Source organism: Pseudorca crassidens, chromosome 2 (genome assembly GCF_039906515.1).
Source record: "Pseudorca crassidens isolate mPseCra1 chromosome 2, mPseCra1.hap1, whole genome shotgun sequence".
Taxonomy (NCBI): domain Eukaryota; kingdom Metazoa; phylum Chordata; class Mammalia; order Artiodactyla; family Delphinidae; genus Pseudorca; species Pseudorca crassidens.
In genome coordinates, this window is record NC_090297.1 from 33,182,011 (window position 1) to 33,207,211 (window position 25,201).

The following is a 25,201-nucleotide window of genomic DNA, read 5'->3' on the forward strand; positions in this document are numbered from 1 at the left end:
ATTTGCTGTAAAGCTGGTTTGGTAGGACTGAATTCTCTTAGCTTTTGCTTGTCTGTAAAGGTTTTAATTTCTCTGTCAAATCTGACTGAGATCCTTGCTGGGTAGAGTAATCTTGGTTGTAGGTTTTTCCCCTTCATCACTTTAAATATGTCCTGCCATTCCCTTCTGGCCTGCAGAGTTTCTGCTGAAAGATCAGCTGTTAACCTTACAGGGATTCCCTTGTGTGTTACTTGTTGTTTTTCCCTTGCTGCTTTTAATATGTTTTCTTTGTATTTAATTTTTGACAGTTTGATTAATACGTGTCTTGATGTGTTTCTCCTTGGATTTATCCTGTATGGGACTCTGTGCTTCCTGGACTTGATTAACTATTTCCTTTCCCATATTAGGGAATTTTTCAAGTATAATCTCTTCAAATATTTTCTCAGTCCCTTTCTTTTTCTCTCCTTCTTCTTGGACCCCTATGGTTCGAATGTTGGTGCGTTTAATGTTGTCCCAGAGGTGTCTGAGACTGTCCTCAATTCTTTTCTTTCTTTATCTTTATTCTGCTCTGCAGTAGTTATTTCCACTATTTTATCTTCCAGGTCACTTATCCGTTCTTCTGCCTCAGTTATTCTGTTATTGATCCCTTCTAGAGAATTTTCAATTTCATTTATTGTGTTGTTCATCACTGTCTGTTTGCTCTTTAGTTCTTCTAGGTCCTTGTTAAACGTTTCGTGTATTCTCTCCATTCTACTTCCAAGATTTTGGATCATCTTTACTATCATTTTTCTGAATTCTTTTTCAGGTAGACTGCCTATTTTCTCTTCATTTGTTAGGTCTGGTGGGTTTTTGCCTTGCTCTTTCATCTGCTGTGTGTTTCTCTGTCTTCTCATTTTGCTTAACTTACTGTGTTTGGGGTCTCCTTTTCACAGGCTGCAGGTTCGTAGTTCCCGTTGTTTTTTGTGTCTGTCCCCCAGTGGCTATGGTTGGTTCAGTGGGTTGTGTAGGCTTCCTGGTGGACGGGACTAGTGCCTGTGTTCTGGTGGATGAGGCTGGATGTTCTTTCTGGTGGGCAGGTCCACATCTGGTGGTGTGTCCTGGGGTGTCTGTGGTCTTATTATGATTTTAGGCAGCCTCTCTGCTAATGGGTGGGGCTGTGTTCCTGTCTTGCCAGTTGTCTGGCATAGGGTGTCCAGCACTGTAGCTTGCTGGTCATTGAGTGGAGCTGGGTCTTGGCGTTGAGATAGAGACCTCTGGGAGAGCTCTCACCGAATGATATTATGTGGAGCTGGGAGGTCTCTTGTGGACCAGTGTCCTGAACTTGGCTCTCCCACCTCAGAGGCACAGCCCTGACGCCTGGCTGGAGCACCAAGAGCCTGTCATCCACACAGCTCAGAATAAAGGGCAGAAAACAAAGAAAGAAGAAGATAAAATAAAATAAAGTAAAATAAAATAAAGTTATTAAAATAAAAAATAATTTTAAAAATTTTTGAGAAAAGTATTTAAAAAAAAGAAACAAAGAAGAGAGCAACCGAACCAAAAAACAAATCCACCGATGATAACAAGTGCTAAAAACTATACTAAAACCAAACAAACAAAAATGGACAGACAGAACCCTAGGACAAATGGTAAAAGCAAAGCTATACAAAATCACACACAGAAGCATACCCATACACACTCACAAAATGAGAAAAAGGGAAAAAATATATATATATTGTTGCTCCCAAAGTTCACCTCCTCAATTTGGGATGATTCGTTGTCTATTCAGGTATTCCACAGTTGCAGGGTACATCAAGTTGATTGTGGAGATTTAATCTGCTGCTCCTGAGGCTGCTGGGAGAGATTTCCCTTTCTCTTCTTTGTTCACACAGCTCCTGGGGCTCAGCTTTGGATCTGAACCCGCCTCTGTGTGTAAGTTGCCTGAGGGTGTCTGTTCTTCGCTCAGACAGGACAGGGTTAAAGGAGCAGCTGATCTGGGGGCTCTGGCTCACTCAGGCCGGGGGGAGGGAGAGGTATGGAACGTGGGGTGAGCCTGCGGCAGCAGAGGCCAGCATGACATTGCACCAGCGTGAGAACACACCAGCCGTGTGTTCTCCCAGGGAAGTTGTCCCTGGATCACAGGACCCTGGCAGTGGTGGGCTGCACAGGTTCCCAGGACGGAAGAGGTGGATAGTGACCTGTGCTCGCACACAGGCTTCTTGGTGGCGGCAGCAGCAGCCTTAGCGTCTCATGCCCGTCTCTGGGGTCCGTGCTGACAGCCACGGCTCACACCCGTCTCTGGAGCTCCTTTAAGCAGCTCTCTTAATCCCCTCTCCTCGCGCATCAGGAAACAAAGAGGCAAGAAAAAGTTTCTTGCCTCTTCGGCAGCTCCAGACTTTTTCCCAGACTCCCTACCGGCTAGCTGTGGCGCACTAGCCCCTTCAGGCTGTGTTCATGCAACCAATCCCAGTCCTCTCCCTGGGATCCACTGAAGCTGGAGCCTCAGCTCCCAGCCCCCGCCTGTCCCGGCGGGTCAGCTGACAAGCCTCTCGGGATGGTGAGTGTTGGTCGGCACCAATCCTCTGTGCGGGAACCTCTCCCCTTTGCCCCCTGCACCCCCGTTGCTGCGCTCTCCTCCGTGGCTCCGAAGCTTCCCCCCTCCGCCACCCACAGTCTCCGCCCATGAAGGGGCTTCTAGTGTGTGGAAACCTTTCCTCCTTCACAGCTCCCTCCCACTGGTGCAGGTCCCGTCCCTATTCTTTTGTTTCTGTTTCTTCTTTTTTCTTTTGCCCTACCCAGGTACGTGGGGGAGTTTCTTGCCTTTTGGGAGGTCTGAGGTCTTCTGCCAGCGTTCAGTAGGTGCTCTGTAGGAGTTGTTTCACATGTACATGTATTTCTGATGTATTTGTGGGGAGGAAGGTGATCTCCACGTCTTACTCTTTTGCCTTTTTGAAGCTCCCCTGGCAGGCAGATTCTTAACCACTGTGCCACCAGGGAAGTCCCCAATTCATATGTTAACCATTCTATATTTAGTCTTTTGGTGGACCCCTTCAGATCATAACTGTATAGTTGACATAATTAAGTCTAAAGCTCATCTTTAAACAATACAAGAACCTCAGAATATTTAAACTACTCCTGAGTTAATAGGTGTTTGACAATTTAGTTCCACATTGTTATACTGCCAACTGATCACTTCTGCTAGTATAACTGGTTTATACAGTTATAGGCAATGGTTGATTAGTTTTACTCACATGTTAAACCATCTTTCTTCAGCAGTACTCTTTGCATCTCATTCTTACTTTCCAGTTCAATTATCTTTTATTTATTTATTTATGGCTGCGCTGGGTCTTCGTTGCTGCGTGCGGGCTTTCACTAGTTGAGTCGAGTGGGGGCTACTCTTCGTTGTGATGCATGGGCTTCTCATTGTGGTGGCTTCTCTTGTTGCGAAGCATGGGCTCTAGGTGTGTGGGCTTCATTAGTTGTGGCATGTGGGCTCAGTAGTTGTGGCACATGGGCTTAGTTGCTCCCCAGCATGTGGGATCTTCCTGGACCAGGGATTGAACCCATGTCCCCTGCACTGGCAGGCGGATTGAAGTCCCCAGTTATCTTCTTTCTGAAATATACTGTTCAATTGTTCTTTCAGCAGATATATTAGTATCTGTTTGTATTAGTTTGCTGAAAATGTCTTGATTTTACATTCATTCTGAAATAATAGTATAAGTAGATATAAAATTCTAGGTGGACAACTATTTTTTCTTAGTTCTTTGCAGATATTATTCTGTTACCTTTTGGCTTGTACTGCTGCTGTCAAGAAATGTGCTGTCAGCCTAACTGTAATCCTTTTGAAGGTTCAGTCCACATGGACATGGAAGCTGTGGATATGGAGGGCTGACTGTACTATGCCATTTTATATAAGGGAGTTGCGTATGTGTGGATTTTCATATTCAGGGGGTCCTCGAACCAGTCCCCCACAGGTGCAGAACCATCCCTCACAGAGGATGACTGTATTCTGTGTGATTACTTTGCTCAGATCTTTTCTTTTGACTTTAGTTATACCATGATGTTTTAAGGTATATATTTGTCTTTATTACACACTCTGGAAAATTCTGTCATTATCTTTTCAAATACTGACTTTTCTTTATTCTTTCTAATTAATCTCTCTAGAGTTCATGTTCAGTATATACTGGACCTTCTAATAGTATTCTCTTTGTCTTTTCTCTTTAATGTATTTTCCATCTCTTTATCTCTCTGTACTGCACTCTAGGGAAAGTCCTTACACGTGTCTTTCAATTCTTTCTTCTCTATCTAGGTCTAAATTGCTTATACGCCTACCTAAGATTTAAAACTTTTAATGGTTAAGTTTCATTTCTAGATAGTCAATTTGTTGTTTTTTCAACTTTGTCTTTAAAAAAATAGAGGTTTGTACTTTTCTCATCTTTAAATTCCTTCTTTTCATTCCTTACTCATTTTCAAATACTTAATTTATAATCTCTATCTGATATTTCTATTATCTGAAAGTGCTTGAGGTTAGAGTCTTACTGTTTGTTGTCTACTGAAGTCTCATCATGCAGGATTTGCTTTGTGAGTTTTGCGGGCTCTGTAATTATGAACTGAACTGAACTGATCTTCAGTGGTACTTCATTTTTGGGACTTCTATGACATCTGGGTTGAAAACAACCAAACCCTCTAGAGAGGTTTTGGGTTTGCTTCTGCCAGGCACTCAGAAATATCCCATACAATTCTGGAGTTCTGAAACAACACAGGCACCATATCTGAACCCTGGACTTCCATGGGGAAAGACTGTCTTATCAGAAGAGATGACTCACTTCCTACCCCTACCCATGGCCCAGGCAGAGACTCTTCCTCATCAATGCAATAGTCTTTTCACTAAGGAGTAAACATTTGAGGGATCCAATCTGATTTTTTATGTGGCAGTCCCAGGTACATTTTTCTGCCTTGCATGGGCCCAAGGCCTCAACTTCTATCCTACTGTGGTTGTTAAAAGACAAGGTCCTTGGAAAGTAAGACTCGCAAAGCCCCTTATGGCACCTGCAGGTTCAGTACACCTAACACTCTGCTTTTCCTTCCTCATTTTGGCCTTGGAGTTATCTTACTTTCTAGTAAGGTCAGCAAAGCCTTTAAAAGAATACTTGTTGGCCCCTTACCCCCCATCATTTTTAGGTATTCTGCAGTGGAAGGGTTTCAAGTTGTCCAGTATACTGTATTCTGGGAATCAGGGTACTCTCAGGGTTTAGACTTAAATGGCAACATAGGCAACCCCAATTCAGTCACCTTTACAGTAACTTTAACCTCATTAAAGATCAACTAAGAGCAGACTGATTGCTTCATCCCTCGAGAAATCAGCAAGACTGAATACAGGTTTTGGATCCCTGTTCCGCCACTTACTAGTCATGCGACCTTGGGCAAGCTCCTTATTCAAAAGTATTTGTTTCCTTAACTACTAAATCGAAATAATAACTCTTGCTTCATAAAGTTAACTGTGGGTATTTAAATGAGAGAGTGTGGATAAACTCCAAACATACTGTAGGCACTCAAAAAATAGTCTCCTTCCTTTCTCTCTGTTTAGAATATGGACCTTATGGAACTGCATGATCTATAGTAAGAATAGCTCCTTTAGATTTATACTACACTTTATATGTTTTACTAATAAAAAAAAATGTTTAACTTCTTAAAACCCTATGAGGTAGACAGAATCCCACTTAACAGATGAGGTCAAAACTTACTATTGGCAGAGCTAGGACCCAAAACGCAGAAATCCTAATTTATCAGTCTAATATTTCTCTGGGGATAATTGCGGCTTTTTAAGGTACTTAAAAAATCCTTCTGCTGAACTAGTTTCTGAGAAGGCATCCTCAGGCCACATATATAATGTAGACATCAGAGGCTCAGTAATTGAAAGAATGTAAGCATTTGACCTTAAGCAATTTGGAGCTGGTGATAGCTGAGGGACACTGTACCTTGTGGAAAATCCTGATGGGAGCCATCTCTGCTCCATTTAGCGTCTTCAAAAGGAACATGGGCCAAGAGGAAGCATTCAGCCGAAATCCTGCAGCAAACATAATGGGCAACAGATAAAAAATATGTCTCAAAGGGAATTGCTATATCAAGTTTTCCCTTTGGAATCCAGCTACGCCTGCCACAACCTATGCTGTGATAGTTATAGAATCACAGATGGTTAGGGAAGGACTTAAAGGTTAAGTAGAAGAAATACCTCATTAGACAGATGAGGAAATGAGGCATATAAGAGGGAATGTAACTTGCCCAAGGTGATGTTGCAAAGTAAGTAGTGGAGTAAAGTCCCCAACCAAGTTTCCTGAAGCCAAAACAAGTATTACACAACAAATATCATGCCTAAAAAGCTTCCTTGAAAAATACAAAATAGGTTTGTGATAGGAATAACAAACACTTAGAAATGATCTAGACCATAGAGTGTGAACAGGGATATAATAATCTCTTAAGAAGAAACCAGATATGTCTGATAAATCCAATATACAAGTAAATCTTTTTGGTTTATCTCAATGTAAACACACTCTCACTTTTGCTCTCACTTTCTCGCTCTCTGTCTCTCTTTCCCTCTCTCTCTCACACATACACACATACACAGAGTACAAAACACTTTTTGATATTCATTTTTACTTAACGAAGGATCAGGCATTGATGAAAATGGAAGGGATCATCTTATCAAAAAAACCCTCATTTTCCAAAAGAGTGAAAAGAAGCCTAGGGATGTTAATTGTCCATTGTCATTCTGCAATGACAAGTCAATAAGAATATACCATTTAATTAACAAACTGTAAAAATAAGATCATTATCATAGTTAAGTCTTCCAATTAGAGCTCCAAGTGCTTCCTTCAATTTGGCTTCAACCCTCTGTCCTGAGATACCACAATCTAGTGCTTTCTGATAGTCTCCCAATCTACCTCAGCTTTCCCATTCCTGACAAAGCACAGATAGGCTGAACCAAAGCTGCAGAGAAACAGCAACAACAACAGTATCTGATATTACTGAGTACTTCACTGTGTGCTAGATACTGTGCCAGGCACCTTCTACCGACTACCTAATTTAATCCTCAAGACAACCCAGTAGGGGAGAAATTATCTTCATTTTATAGATGAGGAAAGAAGTATAAAGTAAACTGCTTGAGATTTCAAAGTAAGCAAATGACAAAGATAGGATTGAAATCCAGGCAATCTGACTGTTGAGCCCACACTCTTTACTACACTAAATTATCAATGTGCATGTGAAATGAAAAAGGAAGAATCAGCTTTTGGGATAAAGTATTAGTTAAGAACTATAATTAAATTAAAGGGGAGGATGTGAGAAGAGAGAAGAAAATGTAAATAAGAGAGGTACCACCCCCACCTGATTTAAACTTTTAGTCTCAAAGCTGGCTAGGCTACCAAGTGAGGTTTCCCAGGGTCAGGAGACTTCTTGGGATAGCTCATTCATAAACAATGGGGATAGCAATTCACACAGTCCTGTCAAACTGCTACCACTTCTTTTTTGCTTGCCCAGCTCTTTTTCCTTCTGTAAAAAAACCCCCAAAAGACAAAAAAAAACTCTAATTTTATGTGATTTGGTGGGGATGTCTACACTGGGCTCTACCTACCTGGCCATGGAATGCAAAATAATGCTATTTAAAAGCATCAGATTCCCCTAGACCAAAAGTGTATATGTATGTCCCAAGTTGGATCAACTGTTTTCTGATATGATGTGCATGTTGGAGAGAGCTTTTCTTTCTCTGAGATCATGGTTATAAGTAAGTTTGTAGATTTGGCACTGCTAAAATGGAGAACATAACTGAGAATAAGGCCAATGTAGAGCAGGAGATGGAGACATGAGAGTGTTTAAAACCCTGTGTCCAGACACACTCAGCACCAGGTCTTGGGCTTCGCAGTTACATGAGTCACTAATTCCTGCCTCCTCCTATTGCCCTCCTCTAACCTGGTCTGGGTTGGGGTTTTACACTCCAAAAGAGTCTTGACTACTACTCTTCCTTTGACCACGGTACAAACAAACAGACAAACAAATTTCTCCAGAAATTCAGGTCTGGTTTGTGTGTGAGTAAAACAACTCTCTTTAGGTCAGGGAAGGGTTGAAGCAAGCCAAACCTAGTGCAGATTTGCCATGAATGATTCACTACACCTACAGATAAGGCAAAGCTGCTCTAGAGAAATGCTCCCTACACCTTCGTATAAGAGGGGAGCGGGGAGGAATGACTGCACAGTTAGAAAATTCTGATTCATGCCCTCAGTTCCCAACAACGAGAGTGCCTCACCATGTAATTCCCAATTCAATTCTTTAGAAGTGGGTTACTGAGAGGCTTCTATCTCATCTGGTACTTGAGGGAAAAAGAAATCCTCTCAGCTCTGGAAACCCTTATAATAATATTATAATAGTTAATATGTATTCAATGCTTATCATGTATTAAATACTTTACAGGCGCTTTCTCACAGGATATTTCAAATAATGCCATGAGGTGTGCACTATCATTACCCCTAGTTTGCAGATGATGAAAGAGAAACTCAGGAGAAGTAGCTTGTCCAAGGTAGTAAGTGGTAGAAACAGATTCCACTACATGACAGTCTTACTCCAAACCGTATGGTTCTTAACTACGTTTCACTATCTCCTAGCAAGTTTCTTCAAGAGTAGAAGGGCAAAGTAGAAATGTTGTCAACCCAAGGAATTACTGAGTACCTTATTCCCCTACCAAATTCAGATGTATTCACAATCTGTCCTGGGGAGTCATAGATAGAATGTTTAAACACTGAAAGGGATTTCAGAGGCCATATAGTATGAAGGTTTTATATTGTAGATGACAAAACTGAAGTCCAGAGAGGCTAAGAAACTTGTTCATGATCACGTAAGTTGTTCCTGTAGTCAGGCTGGAGCCCCAGGACTTTCCATCTGATTCTCTTTCACTATGCTATGCTGCCTCCATAAGAAAACATTCATTACGCTCATATTATTTGCCAGCCTCCATGTGCTAAGCACTTTTAAGTGGGTTATCTCATTTAATCACTTCTACAACTCTGTGAATTTGATAAGAGAAAAGTAGCACTGGTTTTGGAGCCAGGCTCCCTAGATTCAAATCTAGCTCTGCTACTTACCTGGTGTGTGATGTTTGGCAAATTATAAGACCTCTCTCTGGTTTTCATTTCCTCAACAATAAAATGGGTAAGAATAGTAACTACTTCAATGGGTTGTTCTAAGGGTTAAAATAGGTTAATACATGCGAAGCACTTAAAACGATGCCTGGTATATGACAAGTGTTAAATGAATGCTGGCTTTTATTTTGATTATTATAGATGAAAAGACCGAGATTAGAGAAATTAAGTAAAATATCCAAGGTCGCTAAGCTAGTAAATAGCAGAGGCAGGATTTAAACCGAATTCCTCTGTCTCCAGAGCCTTCATTATTAATCAGCACATTAATGTCTTCAAATATTTAATCACTCAGTTCTACCATGCTGTCTCTCTTGGTAAAAGAACTGGAGTTGTAAATTTGTGCAAAAAGGAAGAGAAGAGTAAAAACAATAATTTGAGGGTCTCCTCAAATTAAACAATGGCTTGCAAGGAAAAGGCCAGGTGGGTAAGAAATCCTAACCTCTAAAGTGGGAGTACCTCAGTGTCTGGCCACTGGTTCTCTCTTCTTGGTCCCCACTTTTTTCCCATCAACGATGACTGCCAATTTATATCTCTAACCCAAACCTCTGTCCTGAGTTTCATGCTCATATTTTCAACTGCCTTATTCTATAACTCTACTTGGATGCCAAGAGATCTCAAAATGAGTAAATCTAAAACAGAACTCCTGATTTTACTACCCCCTTTCCTCCAGTCATCTCATCTCAGTTAATGGAACCACTTATTTAAACCCAAGTGCTGAGACCAAAAAGCCTAGAAGTCACTCTTGGTTCCTCCCTTTCTATTGTCTCTCAAATACAATTAATCAGCAAGTGTTGATGGTTCTTACATCTAATATACCCTAAACCGAACCGTTCCTTACCATTCTGTATTTCTGCCCACTAACACCCTAACCTAAGTGACAGCCAAACTTTGCCCAGACTACTAAAACAGCCTTCTAACCCTTCTCTCTGCTTCTACTTTTGCCTCCCTACTGTCTATTCTCCACACAGCAACCAGAATGATATGGTTATGTTTTTAAAACTATAAATCAGATCACATCACTCTTATGCTTACATCCTATAACACAAAATAAATCTGCAGTCTTTATGTATTTAACAAAACTTACATGATACGGAACTTGCTTACTTCTTGTAACTCATCTCCTGCCACCCCCCTGCCTTTCATTCACTGGTCTTTCTGTTTCCCAAGCACACCAAGCTGTGTCCCTCTGCCTCAAACACCCTTCACTTTTCTCAAATCTTTGATAGTTCTTTGCTGAAATATCACCTCCTCAGAGAGGCATGCCTAGACTACCCTACCTAAAATAGCCTCCTAGATCCTGCTCCCTTCTTATTATCCTTACCTTTTATCACTGCCTAAATTTTCTTTCTTTTTTCCATGTAATGTGTATGTCTTTTCCAACCAGAATATGAGCTCCATGAGAGTTTTACTGAACAAAGGAAAAATCTCCACTTATGAAACGGGTGCCAGGAATTGATAAATGCTTTATCATGTTACCCCATTTAATCCTCAACCATGTGTGGCAAAGTTTATTAATGATGTGGCAGGTGAGGCAACTGAAATTCACGGTTAAAAGTCAAGATAAAGCAACTTACCATTGGCCACACAACTAAACTAGTAAGTGCCTGGGCTAATATTATAAAACCAGGTCTCCAATTCTAAACCCAGGCATGCTGCAAGTGTTCTGTGCTTAGCTAAGATTTCTTTTTAAAATATTTATAAACAACCAGTCACAAAGATCTTTCATATGCTTCTAAGACTGTGGGACTACTGAATAGGTTAGGGTTCGTTTGTTTGAACTAACAGTGGTCTGAGCAAGCTCTGAACTTCAATGTAGATCAGCAGGTCTAGAATCTAATCATAGTTCATGCCCTCTGGTGGCAGGTAACAGAACAGCACTCATACGAGGAAGCACATGAATGTGCCCTACTCCTTACCCTGCCATTGTCCTATATAGTAATTCCAAGCTTTATGAAGTTATTAGACTCTATGGCTGTCAAGATGATCCCCAAATCATTCTCTCCTCCCAGAGGAGCTTTACATACATGTACACATACAAATACATGTACAGAAACATGCCACCAATTCACTGTACAACTTTGGACAACTAACTTCCCTTTCCCTATTTCTGTATTTGTCAGATGATGACACTGAACTAAAGCAGTGCTTCCAAACTGAGGTTGGGTGGGCTATCTAAATTTTACCCCAAGAGGGACAGAAACGAGAACTGGAAGAGAGGTGCTGAACAAACTGTCTTCCCTGAGGAAGAAGTGTATGTTCAGTCAGGTTGTATTTGGGAAGGACTGTTAGAATTCCTTTTGCTTCGGCCAGGATGCTGTCACCACTTCAATGCTCCGCTCTTATATACACACTCAAACACAAGTTAATTCAGATTTATTTCACTGGGGGTGGGGTTATGACTAGTCTTGAGATAGGTGTACGTATAGATGGGTCTGGCATTACTCAATGTCAGGGGCCTTGCAGAGAAGAGAGTTTGGCGAATATTTTTAAAATTACCTGTGTAAAATGAGTATTTAAGATACCATAGTTAAAGTTACTTCTCTCTAAAATTTCATCCCCCCCCCCAAATTTTTATAAACAGAGTTCAAATTTCCATAACCATAAATGGGATATGCATCTTTTAAAATCCCCCCTTTTACTGACAGGCCCTGGAAGCTATTTAGCATAAGAGAAGACTGATCAGTGTCAGGAACATAAGAGGGTTCCTTTCAAGTCAATGTCCCACATAGACATCAGGGCACGTGACTAAGTTTGCTGAGTAGGCAGTTTATACTGGGATCCTGACACACTTGGCTAGAGGCCTCACCAGAGGCCAGCTTTGCTCTAGCCTAGGGACTCTCAAACTTGGACACTGAAATCACCTGGGGAGCATTAAAGAATACATCATCCCACTCCCAGAAATTCAGATTTAATTGATCTGAGGTAAGGCCTAGGCACTGAAATTTCTGAGAGCTCTCTAGGTGATTCTAACTGTCAGCCATGTTTGAGAATTAGTGATCCAGATAGCCCTGTTTAGAAGAAATAACCTCAGTCTAAGTATAGAATGGACCAGTAAAACAAGGGGATATGAGGAAAAGGTTGACATCACCTGAGAATCATTCTACCTTTTCACCTTTTTTCCGGAGGACTCTGCAAAGTAGTAACCAATGTTCCTGTGTGAACAGAACACACACACATACACACACACACAAACCACACAAGACTTTAATGGAGAATAATGCTCTTTGGAGCAATGCTTCCCAAATACAGACCAACTGTGTTAAGAGTCTCGGGAGAGCCATTTTACCATGCAGAATCCCAAGCCCCATTACCTAGAAATTCTGATTCAGCAACTCTGGGGAGAAGTCCAGAGGAGGCCTGGGGAACATGAACACACACACATATATATGTATAATCATATACATAAATTATTTTAAACTTTTTATCTTGAAAAATTTTAAACCCAGAGAAAAGTAGCAAAAAACAATACAAGAGCAAACTATGTACCCTTCACCTAAATTCAGCAACTAATAACACTTCACCACAATTGCTTTCCATGTATCTACACACACTTTTTCCTCTGAACTATGTGAAAGTTAGAGACATCATGATATAGACTTCACCTCTACATACGTCAAGATATTTGTCCTCAGAACAAGGACATTCTCCTTTAGAACTGCAATATTATCATATCCAATACATTTAATTAAAAACATCTTCAGCTGTCCCCAAATCTTTATAGGTGTTTAATTTTTAAAATATATCACGGATGACATATTGCATTTGGTTGTCAAGTTTCTTTAGTCTCCTTTCATCTAGGATAGTCCAGTTGCCTTTTGTTTTTCATGAAATTGTTACTTTTGAAGAGTTTGGCCTGTTTTATAGAACGTCCCACAATTTGGATGTTTTCTGATTGTTTCCTTATGATTACATTCATGCTAAACAATTTTGACAAAGATACTACACAAGGGATATTGAGTACTTCTCATTTCATTGCTTCAGGCAGTAAATAATGTCAGTGTGTCTAATTATTAATGATACTGAATTTGATCACTTATTAAGAAATGACTGACAGATTTCTTCATTGTAATTTCCCCTTGTAATTAATAATCAGTGGGGAGAAACTTTGAGACTGTGTGAATATCCTATTCTCCCATAAGCTTTTCTTTTCTTTGTTTTAGCATTCATTGATTATCTTGGTCTGAATCCATTTAAATGGTGGTTGCCGAAATGATAATTTTCTATCATTCTTTATATTTGTTAGCTGATATTCTGTAAAGAAGAACTTTCTCTGCAACTTTAATTTTTTTCCTGTGTATCACTAGGGACCCATGAGGCTATTATTATTGTTCTTCTATTTTTATTATTCTCTTTGATGGTCATATTTTTCCAATGTTGGCTAGTCAGAGTCCCTTTAAACTGGCTCCTGTATCCCTCTGATATGTACCCATCAATCTTTGAGACTTCTTTGCTTTCTGGCATAATAAGATCTTCCAGACTCACCTTACATTTTCTCTGTTGCTCAGTCTTGGAATCAGCCATTGCTCCAAGGAGCCATGATTCCTTTTAGCGGAGAATGGGATTTAGCGGAGAATGAGAAATCAAATCAAGATGCTCCCATTGCTACTGAGGAGTCATTGTTTCCAGGTCTTTTCAATAGAGCTTGGAATATATACATATATATACATACATATACATATACATGTATTACCTTAGAATATATACATATACATACATATATATTCTAAGTGAATAAGTATTATATTAATATATATTTATGTATATTTTAATACATATTAATATATACTTATATACCTATTTTAAGTTAAGAGTTCATAACATACCTCCAATTCAAATCTTACACTGCAAGGGTTCTTCTTCATCTTTTCCATCCCATACTTGTATCTTATTTACTCATTTGCTCTATCTTCAATACATGCAAAATAGTTTCAGATTATTAGGGCAAAACCGCTAACATCATTAAGAAAAAGTCAGAATTTCTTTGCAGTTCCATTTTCCTTTGAAATATGTCCCATTGCGGGTGTAATGTGAAGGTTCTGTGTTCAAGTTGTTTGAACTCTTTTTTCAATGTGGTTATGATATCCATTTGCTACAGAGTTCAGTTTGTTTCTGTTTATAGTCAATTTTAGGATATGGCTTGTTCATCTGTTTGTTTTTGGTTTAATTTTATGTATTAAGTAAGACATTTATATAATTCAAAAGTCAAAAGAATATAAAAGGGTATTTTTAGAGATGTCTCACTCTTGTTTCTATGCTTTCCACCCTATTCCCAGACACTCCCAATAGGGAACCTTTCCATTATTTTCTGGTTTTAACAGTCCTGTGTTTCTTTTTATAAAACTAAGTATACAAAATATATGTAAGTTCATGTACATTATATATATGTGCATGTGTGTGTATACACGTATATTTCCCCTTCTTTCTCAAAAGTAAATGGCATTAAGTACATTCACATCAATGTGTAACCATTACCACCATCCATCTCCAGAACTTTTTCATCTTCCCCAAATGAAACTCTGCCCATTAAACAGTAACCCCCATTCCCCTCTCCCCTTTCCCAGCTCCTTGCAACCGCCATTCTATTTTCTGTCGCTATGAATTTGCCTATATTCGGTACCTTGTATAAGTGGAATCATACAGCATTTGTCATTTTGTGACTGGCTTATTTCATTTATAATAGCATAATATCTTTAAGATTCATCCACATTGTAGCATGTGTCAGAATATCCTTACTTTTTAAAGCTGAATAATATTCCACTGTGTGTATATACCACATTTTATTTATCCATTCTTCTGTCAATGGACACTTAGGTTGTTTTGACCTTCTGGATATTGTGAATAATGCTGCTAAATATAGGTATCCCAATATCTCCTTTAGTCCCTGCTTTCTATTCTTCTGCCTATCTACCCCGAAGTGGAATTGCTAGATCACATGTAATTCTGTTTTTAACTTCTTTGAGGAAACATATTGTTTTCCTTAGTGGCTGTACCACTTTACATTCCCAATACACAATACACATGGTTCCAATTTCTCCACATCCTCACCAACCCTTGTTATTTTCTATTTATTTGATAATAGCCATCCTAATGGGTGTGAAGTATTATCTCATTGTGTTTTTGATTTGTATTTCCCTAAATGATTACTGATGCTGAGCATTTTTTCATGTGCTTACTGGCCACGTGTATATCTTCTTTAGAGAAATGTCTATTCAAGTCCTTTGCCTATTTTTTATTCAGGTTGTTTATTTGCTGTTGTTCAACTGAAGGAGTTTTAAAAAATATATTTTGGATATTAACCCCTTACCAGATATATGATTCGCAAATATTTTCTCCCATTCCATGAGTTCCCTTTTCACTCCGTTAAAAGTGTCCTTTGATAAACAAAATTTTAAATTTTGATGCAGTCAAATTTAACTATTTTTTTTGTTGTTGCCTGTGCTTTTGGTGTCGTATCCAAAAATCACTGCCAATTCCAACATCATGAAGCTTTTCCCCTATGTTTTCTTCTAAGAGTTTTACAGTTTTAGCTCCTACATTTAGGTTGTTGATCCATTTTGAGTTAGTTATTGTATAATGGTGTAAGGTAAAGGTCCAACTTCATTCTTTTGCATGTGGATATCCAGTTTTCCCAATACTATTTGTTGAATCGGACATGTGATTTTGAAAAAATAATAGCTTTAGTGAGATGTAACTCAATTCATACTTTTAAATATCCGATTCAGTGGTTTTTAGAGTTATGAAACATCATTCTATCTAATTTTAGAACATTTTCATCACTCCTCCAAAAAGAAAACCCATATCTATTAGCTGCCACCCCGCATTGTCCCTTCAACCCAATCCCTGGAAACCACTAACCTACTCTCTGCCCTTTTGGATTTGCCTATTTTCTCCCATCGTGTGGGCTGTCTTTTCACTTTCTTGATAGTGTCTTTGGAAGCACAAAAGCTTTTAATTTTGAAGCCCATCTATCTAGTTTTTCTTCTGTTGTTTGTGCTTTTGGTGCCATATCTAAGAAACCACTGCCTAATCCAAGGTCATGAAGATTTACTCTCATGTTTTCTTCTAAGAGTTTTATAGTCTTAGCTCTTACATTTAGGTCTATTATCCACTTGGAGTCAATTTTTGTATATGGCGTGGAGGTGGGGTCCAACTCCATTCTTTTGTATGTAGATATCCAGTTGTCCCTGTGCCAGCTGTTGAAAACCCCTACTGACTTATCTTGGCACCCTTGTTGAAAACCAACCGAGCATAAATGTATGGGTTTATTTCTGGACTCTCAAATCTAATCCTCTTATCTATAAGTCTATGTTCAATTTATGCCAGTACCACAATGTCTTGAGTACTGTCGCTTTGTAGTAAGTTTTGAAATCGAGAAATGTGAGTCCTCAGTAGTGTGCTGATTTTTGCTGAAGTTCATATGACTTTCTTCCTTAGCTATTTTAATATGGTGAAGTCCATTAATGATATTTCTGAAGTTAAATATTCTTTTCATTCCCAGAAAAAAAATACTACTTTGTCTTGATGAATTATTGTTGTAAATATGTTGAACTCTAATTCCTAATATTTTATTTAGGTGTTTTGTAATAATATTCACACGAGGCTGTGTGTGTGTGTGTGCACGTGTGTGTGTGTTTAAATCAGGTTTAAGTATCCAAGTTCTACCTGCTTCATAAAAGAATTTGGATATTTTCCTTTTTCTATGATCTAGAAGTGCACTGTCTAGTATGGTAGCCACCAACCACATAGATTTTCAACTTTAAATTATAATTAAAATAAAATTAAATATTCAATTCTTTAGTTGCGGTAGACACATTTCAAGTGCTCTACAGACACATGTGGTTGGTGACTACCATACTGGACAGCAAAGACATAAAACATTTCCACCATCACAGAAAGTTCCATTGGGTATCACTGACGTACAACACCTAAGTAGCATTGAGATTATCTGGTCTTCAAGGTTTTGTAGGATTTCCCTCTAAAATAATCTGCATGCAGTACTTTGATGTAAGTGCTTTGAAAACATATGTGATGCTCCTAGGGTCAATTTTGACAAACAGTATTTTCTTATTTCATCTAGCTTTCCTAGTTTACATAGGGCTATTCCCCGCCTTTGTCATTTCTACTTTTGTATATCTGCGCTGCTTCTTTTTTTTTCTTTATTAGGCTAACTAGTGGTTTGTTATTTTGTTGAGGTTTTCTCCAAAGACACAGTATTTTGATTTACTGCTTTTCTATTTTCTACCACATTAATCTCTTTCTATCTTTATTTTTTCTTCTACTTATTTCTCCTTTGTATTTGCTTTGGAGTGTAACTTTTTCTAGCTGTTTTAATTGGGAATTTAAATTCGTAATATTTATCCTTTCATTTTTCTTTATGCCAGGTATTTAAGGCTATAAATTTTCTTCCAACCACTGCTTTAATTATATCTCAAAATTCTGATGTGATGTTTATTATCATTATGTTTTAGGAATTTTAAAATTTTGGTTTATATTTCCATTTTTCAAACAAAAGTTGTTTAAAGAGTTTTAAATTTCAAGGTGGAAGGGCATTTACCAGGGTATAAAGTTTGATATGCATACATATATACACACACACACATATGATCTATCTTATTCATTAAAGTCTTCAAACCTTTACTTTTTTTGTCCTCTTGGCCTGTCTTGTCTTGAGAGAGGTGTGTTAATTCTCCTATTAATGTGTTTGTCTATGTCTCCTTGCATCTACCATAATTTCTATTTTTATTAATTCTACTACGTCTAATAACAGAATTGTAACCTCTGCTATTATATTGTTTGAAGTTCCTTCATATATCCTTGATCATCCTTTTATTTTTAGCTGTTCTGACTCACTCTACTTTAGGTATGTCTCCTGTACAGAGTATAAAGTTGGGTTTGACTTTGAGCACCAATCTGAAATATTTTACTTTTAATAGGTGAGTTTAAACCATTTACATTTATTAATATAAATTACACATTTGGTCTCAACTCTGTCACATTATGCTTTATTTACTGCATTCTCCATATTTAGTTCATCTCTTTGTGTCATCTGTTTCTTGATCTTTTTGTTCCTTTGGTATTTAGGAAGTTCTGGAATTTTGTTTTAGTAGTTACCTTTATACTAACATATGTTATAATGTCCTTAATTCCCTTATTTCCTCACTTAGGCTTCTACTATTTGGTTTATCAGTTTTAAGTGATACCCAGGACCCCATCTACAGATACGACAGGAGGAAAGGGGCTTGCTTTCTGGCTGCATCGTGTTGGCTGGGCAGGCTCCTGCAGCACCCCATCTTCCCTATGGCCCAGGTCCGGGAGCACAGGGCAGCCCGTAGCAGCACCACCCTCCCCATCTTAAGTGGTTCTGTAGAAGAGTTTCTCCAGAGACACACCTCTCCATGAACAGCTTTCTCAGCACCCTGGAGGACAGAGTTCTAGCAAGTTCCACTGCTGTGGCACCACAGTGATCTCTCTCATCCAGTGAGCCACAGCTGTGCCCCCTCCAACAAGGTCTACATCTCAGCCCTGAGATGGGGGAAGGGAGGCTCTTCCTTGGGAGCGCTATCTCTGCCCCAGTGTCATGGCTTCTCCTTACGTCTGCTCTTCTTATATTCTTTAGAGTTCTCTTGCCTTTTGACTAGCCAATCCCTCACTCCAATCCTCTGTTATAGTTAACATGTATATTAACCTTTCTGTGTTTAAACTGCTGTGTGGGTTCTCTTTCTTCACTGGACCCAGACTGATACCATACTATTCTACTCTTGTCCCTACCTTTGTTTTTGTCTTAGATTGATCACCTGTTGTTTGGATGGAGCTCTTCCCATAATTGATTCCTTAGGAAGGGCTTGGGGTCACAGTATTTCCTGAGTTCTTGCATGCTGAAAACTCTTTCAGTATAATCTCAGGACTTGAAAAAACAGCTTGTCTAGATATAAAACCTGTCTTTTCATTTTCTTTCCTTGAATTTCTTAAAAATGCTGCTCCACTTAGTCTTGCTTTGTATTTTGCTGTTGAGAAGTACGATGCAAACCTGACTTTCTTTCCCTTGTGAGTAATTTGGCCTTGTTGCTGGAGGCTTAGATGAATTTTTCTTTATTCTTAGAGTATAACAGTTGTACTAGAATATGTCTTAGAGTTGACCAATCTAGATCAATTTTTCCAGGAATAAGGTAGGCCCTTTCAATATGAAGGTTTAGGTGTTCCTTAATTTTTGGAAAATTTTCTTATATTACAATTTTAAGTATTAATTCTGTTTATCTTCTTCAGGGACTCCAAATATATATGTACACATACATATACACATTGGATCTTTGTTATGTTCTATATCTAACAGTTACTTTCTGATACTTTTAAAGCTTCTCTAATATTTATTTTTATTTCTCTTCTCAATGTCCCTTATTATATTTCCAGTTGAATCTACTGTCCCAGTGGGTACCCTGGAATTGAGTCTTCAACTGAGATTATTTTTCTTTCAATTTTTTTCTTGAGTTTGAACAATTCTATTTTCACATCTTCCTGTCTATTGTGCATTTCTAGTCTGACTTACGATTTTTGATCCAAGGTATTTTTTCATATCTGTCAATACTTATTTGAGATGGGTTATTGTACAGCAGTTTTCCTCTGGCTACTCACTGATTTTGGCTGTAGAATTTTCAATAGTTAAAATAGTTTTATCCTCTATTTCTGTTTTTCTTCACGTAGAAGCTTTTTATAGATGTTGACTGCTGTTTCCTAATCCTTTGAAATGTCTTATATTTTCCCGGGCTTACAAAAAACAGGATGTTCCATTTTGGCAGGGATCTTGGGTCATGAGTTTTCTGTTGGCATAGTGAAATGCAGTTTCTTTAGTAGATGAGCCTATTTGGGATGGGATGGGAAGGTTTGTATGTCTTTTGATTTTATGATTCTCTTTTGTTCCTGCATAACTCTAAATCACTACCCATGGTTTCCTTCTTTTCCTTCAATATTATAGCTACCTCTCCCACAAAGGTAGTTGTCTTCCCAAGACTGCTATCTCTCGTCCCTCACTCTTTTAATTCACTCTCTTTCTTCTGATTCTCCAGTAGCCAAGGCTCTAATCAAGTAGCTCTTAGCTCTCTTTCAGTATTTCCCACTCTGGATGGGACTGTCTTTTTCTGGGGGTGATTTTGGCTGTGTCAGGCTCCCATTGCCCTCCCCCTTTTTAATGCAGTTTCTACCTACATAAAACTCTTCATTCTGGTATGGGGTGGGTACTAGCTCTAGTGGTTTCAGATCTTTATATCTGAACATGTAGACAACATGTTACTGAAATCTGTGGTATTCTTTTTTTTTTTTAACATCTTTATTGGAGTATAATTGCTTTACTATGGTGTGTTAGTTTCTGCTTTATAACAAAGTGAATCAGCTATACGTATATATATATATCCCCATATCCCCTCCCTCTTGCGTCTCCCTCCCTCTCACCCTCCCTATCCCACCCCTCTAGGTGGTCACAAAGCACCGAGCTGATCTCCCTGTGCTATGCGGCTGCTTCCCACTACCTATCGGTTTTACATTTGGTAGTGTATATATGTCCATGCCACTCTCTCACTTCGTCCCAGCTTCCCCTTTCCCCTCCCTGTGTCCTCAAGTCCATTCTCTAGTAGGTCTGCGTCTTTATTCCCACCCTGCCCCTAGGTTCTTCATGACCATTTTTTTTCTTTTAGATTCCATATATATGTGTTAGCATATGGTATTTGTTTTTCTCTTTCTGACTTCACTCTGTATGACAGACTCTAGGTCTATCCACCTCACTGCAAATAACTCAATTTCGTTTCTTTTTATGAAACGGAAAAAGTCCTTTTTATGGCTAAGTAATATTCCATTGTATATATGTGCCACATCTTCTTTATCCATTCATCTGTCGATGGACACTTAGGTTGCTTCCATGTCCTGGCTATTGAAAATACAACTGCAATAAACATTGTGGTACATGACTCATTTTGAATTATGGTTTTCTCAGGGTATATGCCCAGTAGTGGGATTGCTGGGTTGCATAGTAGTTCTATTTTTAGTTTTTTAAGGAACCTCCATACTGTTCTCCATAGTGGCTATATCAATTTACATTCCTATCTGTGGTATTCTTGACTCCTGGTTATGTTTAGGCATGAGTTATGGGTGGTTTGATTTTCTTTCCTTTTTGATCTGTATGTTTCTGGAGAATTTATGGAAAGATTTCGATTTAGATGGTCACCATTATCCCTGGGAACTTACATTTTTTAATAGCCTATCAAGATGCTTCTAAACAGTGATTCATAAAGCAGGTTGAGAATCTTACGGTACTATGCAGCTACAAAAAGGAATGAGGAACATCTTCATACAACTAAGAAGTCATCTTTAGGATATATTGCTAAATGAAAAAAGTAAGATTGAGGAAAGTATGTATAATATGCTGTCATTTACATAAGAAGACAGGGAATACATATGTATGTATGTACACACACACACTCACACGGATATATTTGCTTATTTTTTAAAAAATGGAGTATAAACCATTAAATTAAAAGAAAGTGGTTACCCTAAAGCAGAAGAAAGGGATAAGGTGAAGGGGATTTCTCTGAATATACTGTTTTATAGATTTCACTTTAAGAATGATTTATATATATATGACGCCAAAGATGGGATAATTCAAGAATCAATAAGGACAGTTAGTGTAATGGAGTGAAACACATCAGCTATATATGAATCTTTGAGTTTATGATACTGAACAACAACAACAACAATAACACTATCCATAAATAATTTTGGAGGATGATGGTAATCCAATTTATTATTTTGAAAATTGGTAAATAAAGAAAAGAGTCAAGCATTTAAACTGTCTTTCCTGCATGAACTGTACTTTAGGATAACCAAATAGTTGATGAAAGTTTATTTTAATAGACATGTTCCATTTAATTTATGTGGACCGAATGATAATATTAAAATTTCCCATTTTGCAACCATAATGAAGTGATGGGTCTAAATCAGGGGTCAGCAAACTATAGCCAGAAGGCTGGCCACCTGTTTTTGTAAATAAAGCTTTATTGGAGCACATCCTTGCCCATTTGTTTATGTATCATCTATGGCTGCTTTCACATTACAAGGACAAAGCTGACTAGTTACAATGGAGAAGGTATGGCCCATAAGCCTGAAATATTTACTATCTGACTCTTTAAGAAAATCTGTCAACCCCTGCTCTAGACCACAAGCAGTAATGGCTGCTACATTATAAAATGAGAGACAACCAGACCATATATGCTTCCTAATAAAGACCACCACCTATGAAATATTCTTATGAAAAAATTGAAACTTAACCTGATCAAGCCTCTAGATCTAGTTACCAATTTCTAGAAAGAGAGGACAGAGAAACATGTTAAATGATACCACAGAGATACAATCAGCAAAATCTAATTGTGGGAAAATTTAAAGACAAATGACTCAGGTTTTTCAACAAATAAATTGCAAGAAAAAATAAGAGACAGAAGAAGAACCCATAGACTAAAAGAGACTTAAGGGACATATCAACCAACTGCAATATGTTGATTTTATGTGGATCCTGATTCAGAGAAAATGGAATAAAGAGAGAGAGAAAGAGGGAGACAGACAGACAGATAGACAGTAGGGAAAATTTAAACACTGAGTAAATATTCGTTGATATTAAGGAATTATCATTATTTACATGTGATAATGTTATAATGATTATGCTTTTAAAATATTAACTATGAAAGATACATACTAAATATTTAACAATAAAATACTATGTTTAGGCAATTGGGCAGGAGCAGGCAGGGAGCGTGTATAGGTACAAAGAAAACAAGATCGACTATCAAGGATAAGGGATACATGGACATTCATTGTGCTATTTTTCCTACTTTTGTATACATTTGAAAGTTTACATTACAAATAATTTTTTTTAATGGAGGAAAATGTTAAATAACCACCTGGGGAGGTCTTTCAAATGATACTGTCCTCTAATGTTCATTTAATTTAGCACAGCCTCCTGAAGGGAACATAGCCTATAACCCATCTCTCTCTATCCTCTGTTGAGACTCACTGCAATAGTGATTAGTAGTAACTGATGAGATGGGCTAAATCATTCAGGTATATTGAGGCAAAAAAAGGTGAATCTGATCTTGAGGAGAAAAATACAGTGGGGTTATTAGTTTAAGTAAAATAATGCATTTTACTTAATAATTGACTCAAAGTGAGAAAATTCCAAGGACCAGGTAAAAATTTAGGGGAAAGGAGATAACGGATCTTTGTAATAGTCATCCTTTCTACTGGGAGACTTTTCTCTCACTTCCTGTTATCACTGTAGGATTTGGTGAAAACTGTGGTTTTTTGAGGCAAGTTAAACGTCAAGATCTCCTTCCATTCTTTTTCTCAGGGTAAAGGGGAAGTGACAAAGAAGGATGAAATGTGTGGTTTCTTGTTAGAAAAAGAAGAGCTTGAGAGAAGCTTGGATATCATAAGTTAATGTAGAATGGATAGGTCCAGATTTTTCAGGTCATTTCATTTTAGGTGGGCCTTTTCTTTTGGACCATATGAAAAAGAAGGGATAGGCAGAGGACCCTATGTTTTCCTTCAACAGGATGTACAATTTGGGGAAGATAACTAATGGGCTAGGGAGAGCTTGGGTCTAGTTACTCACCCAGCGGAGGCTGCAGCATACCCCCATTCTTCTCACAATTCCCGATAGGCTGGATTTCAGCTGAGTCAACGAGACGCCAGAAGTCATTCTTGTTGTCGCTGCCATCAAGGCGAAGGCGGAGGCGAGCGCCTGTCAGTCCAACTACTGTGGCAATACAGGTAGATGTGGTGTTCCTGGGATCCTGTGCTTCCAATTTCATACTGATCTTGAACTCGTTGCTTGGAGGTGTGTAGGACTGAGGAGAACAAGCCATGGGGATTAGACGAACTAAGAATACATGGCATTTTCAGTAAGGATATTAAGAGATGGAACCTGAAAGTTTATGCTTTGGACTCAAGCTGGTTACAGCTGGGTCAGGAACAACCCCCCTGAATTATTCCCTAATACTTAGGAAGTGTTTCATACAAAATAAACACTGAAATGTAAAATGAAAGGGAAAAAATTACTTTCCACTGAAGCATCAAATATTGACTCACCAGTAAGAAAAGGACAAGAATGTCTCAAGTGGCCCTTGCTTAAATGCTGTTTTTCATCCTATCGTCTCCAAATCCTTAACCCTCCAGGTGTTCTTAACATTTTATTTTTAGAAATCATCCTATTAAACTATCATATCCTTAGTGTCTCTTCATGGAGCATTTCAGTGTATTGGTTTGTATGTCTACCACAAAGACTAACCATTGGCAGTTGATTTTTTTTCTTACTTTGACATTAACTTATAAATCAATTCCTATTTTTTTAAAACAACTTTTAGTTATAATTGACATACAATAAACTACACACTTTGGTAAGTACTGACATATGTATACACTCATGACACCATATACATCACGTACGCCCTGGAAAACATCACCACAATCAAGATAAGGAACATGGACGCACTCTCAAGTCTTGCATATCCTTTTATAATCTCTCTGTCTAGCTCTTCCCAGACCCCTCTTTCCAGGCAAACATTGCTTTACTTTCTATCAGTGTAGACTGGTTTGCATTTCTAGATTTAAATGGAACCATAGAGAATATACTTTTTGGGGGTCTACTTTCTTTCACTCAGCATTAACTATTCTGATATTCATCCATTTGTTGAATGTATCAATAATTCATTACTTTTTTGTTAAGACCACATTTTTTTAGAGCAGTTTTAGGTTCAAAACTTAGCAAAATTGAGAGGAAGGTACAGAGCGTTCCCATAAACATCCTGCCGTAACAGGTGCAGAGTCTCCCCTATTACCAACATCCCCTACCACATTTGTTAAAACTGATGAACCTACACTGACACATCATAATCATCCAAAGTCCACAGTTTACATTAGGGTTCTCTCTTGGTGTTGTATATTCTATGAATTTGGTCTAATGGAGACATGTATCCATCATTATAGGATCATACAAAATAGTTTAACTGCACTAAAAATCC

General features: G+C 38.3%; 1 protein-coding gene across 17 annotated transcripts in view; it reads right to left on the reverse strand.

Annotated features, from left to right (window-relative positions):
• Nucleotides 1–25,201, reverse strand: part of SCMH1 (Scm polycomb group protein homolog 1) — a 196,408-nt gene that overhangs the window by 94,356 nt on the left and 76,851 nt on the right. For 16 of the 17 annotated variants that reach the window (XM_067725707.1, XM_067725717.1, XM_067725718.1 and 13 more), the window contains 2 exons: nt 23,794–24,028; nt 5,937–6,025 (listed from right to left, as the gene is read on the reverse strand). In XM_067725707.1, the coding sequence (XP_067581808.1) occupies nt 5,937–6,025; nt 23,794–24,028 (324 nt within the window). Of the gene's footprint in view, nt 1–5,936; nt 6,026–12,457; nt 12,504–23,793; nt 24,029–25,201 lie in introns of all 17 variants that reach the window. The other variant, XM_067725716.1, reaches the window with a different exon arrangement.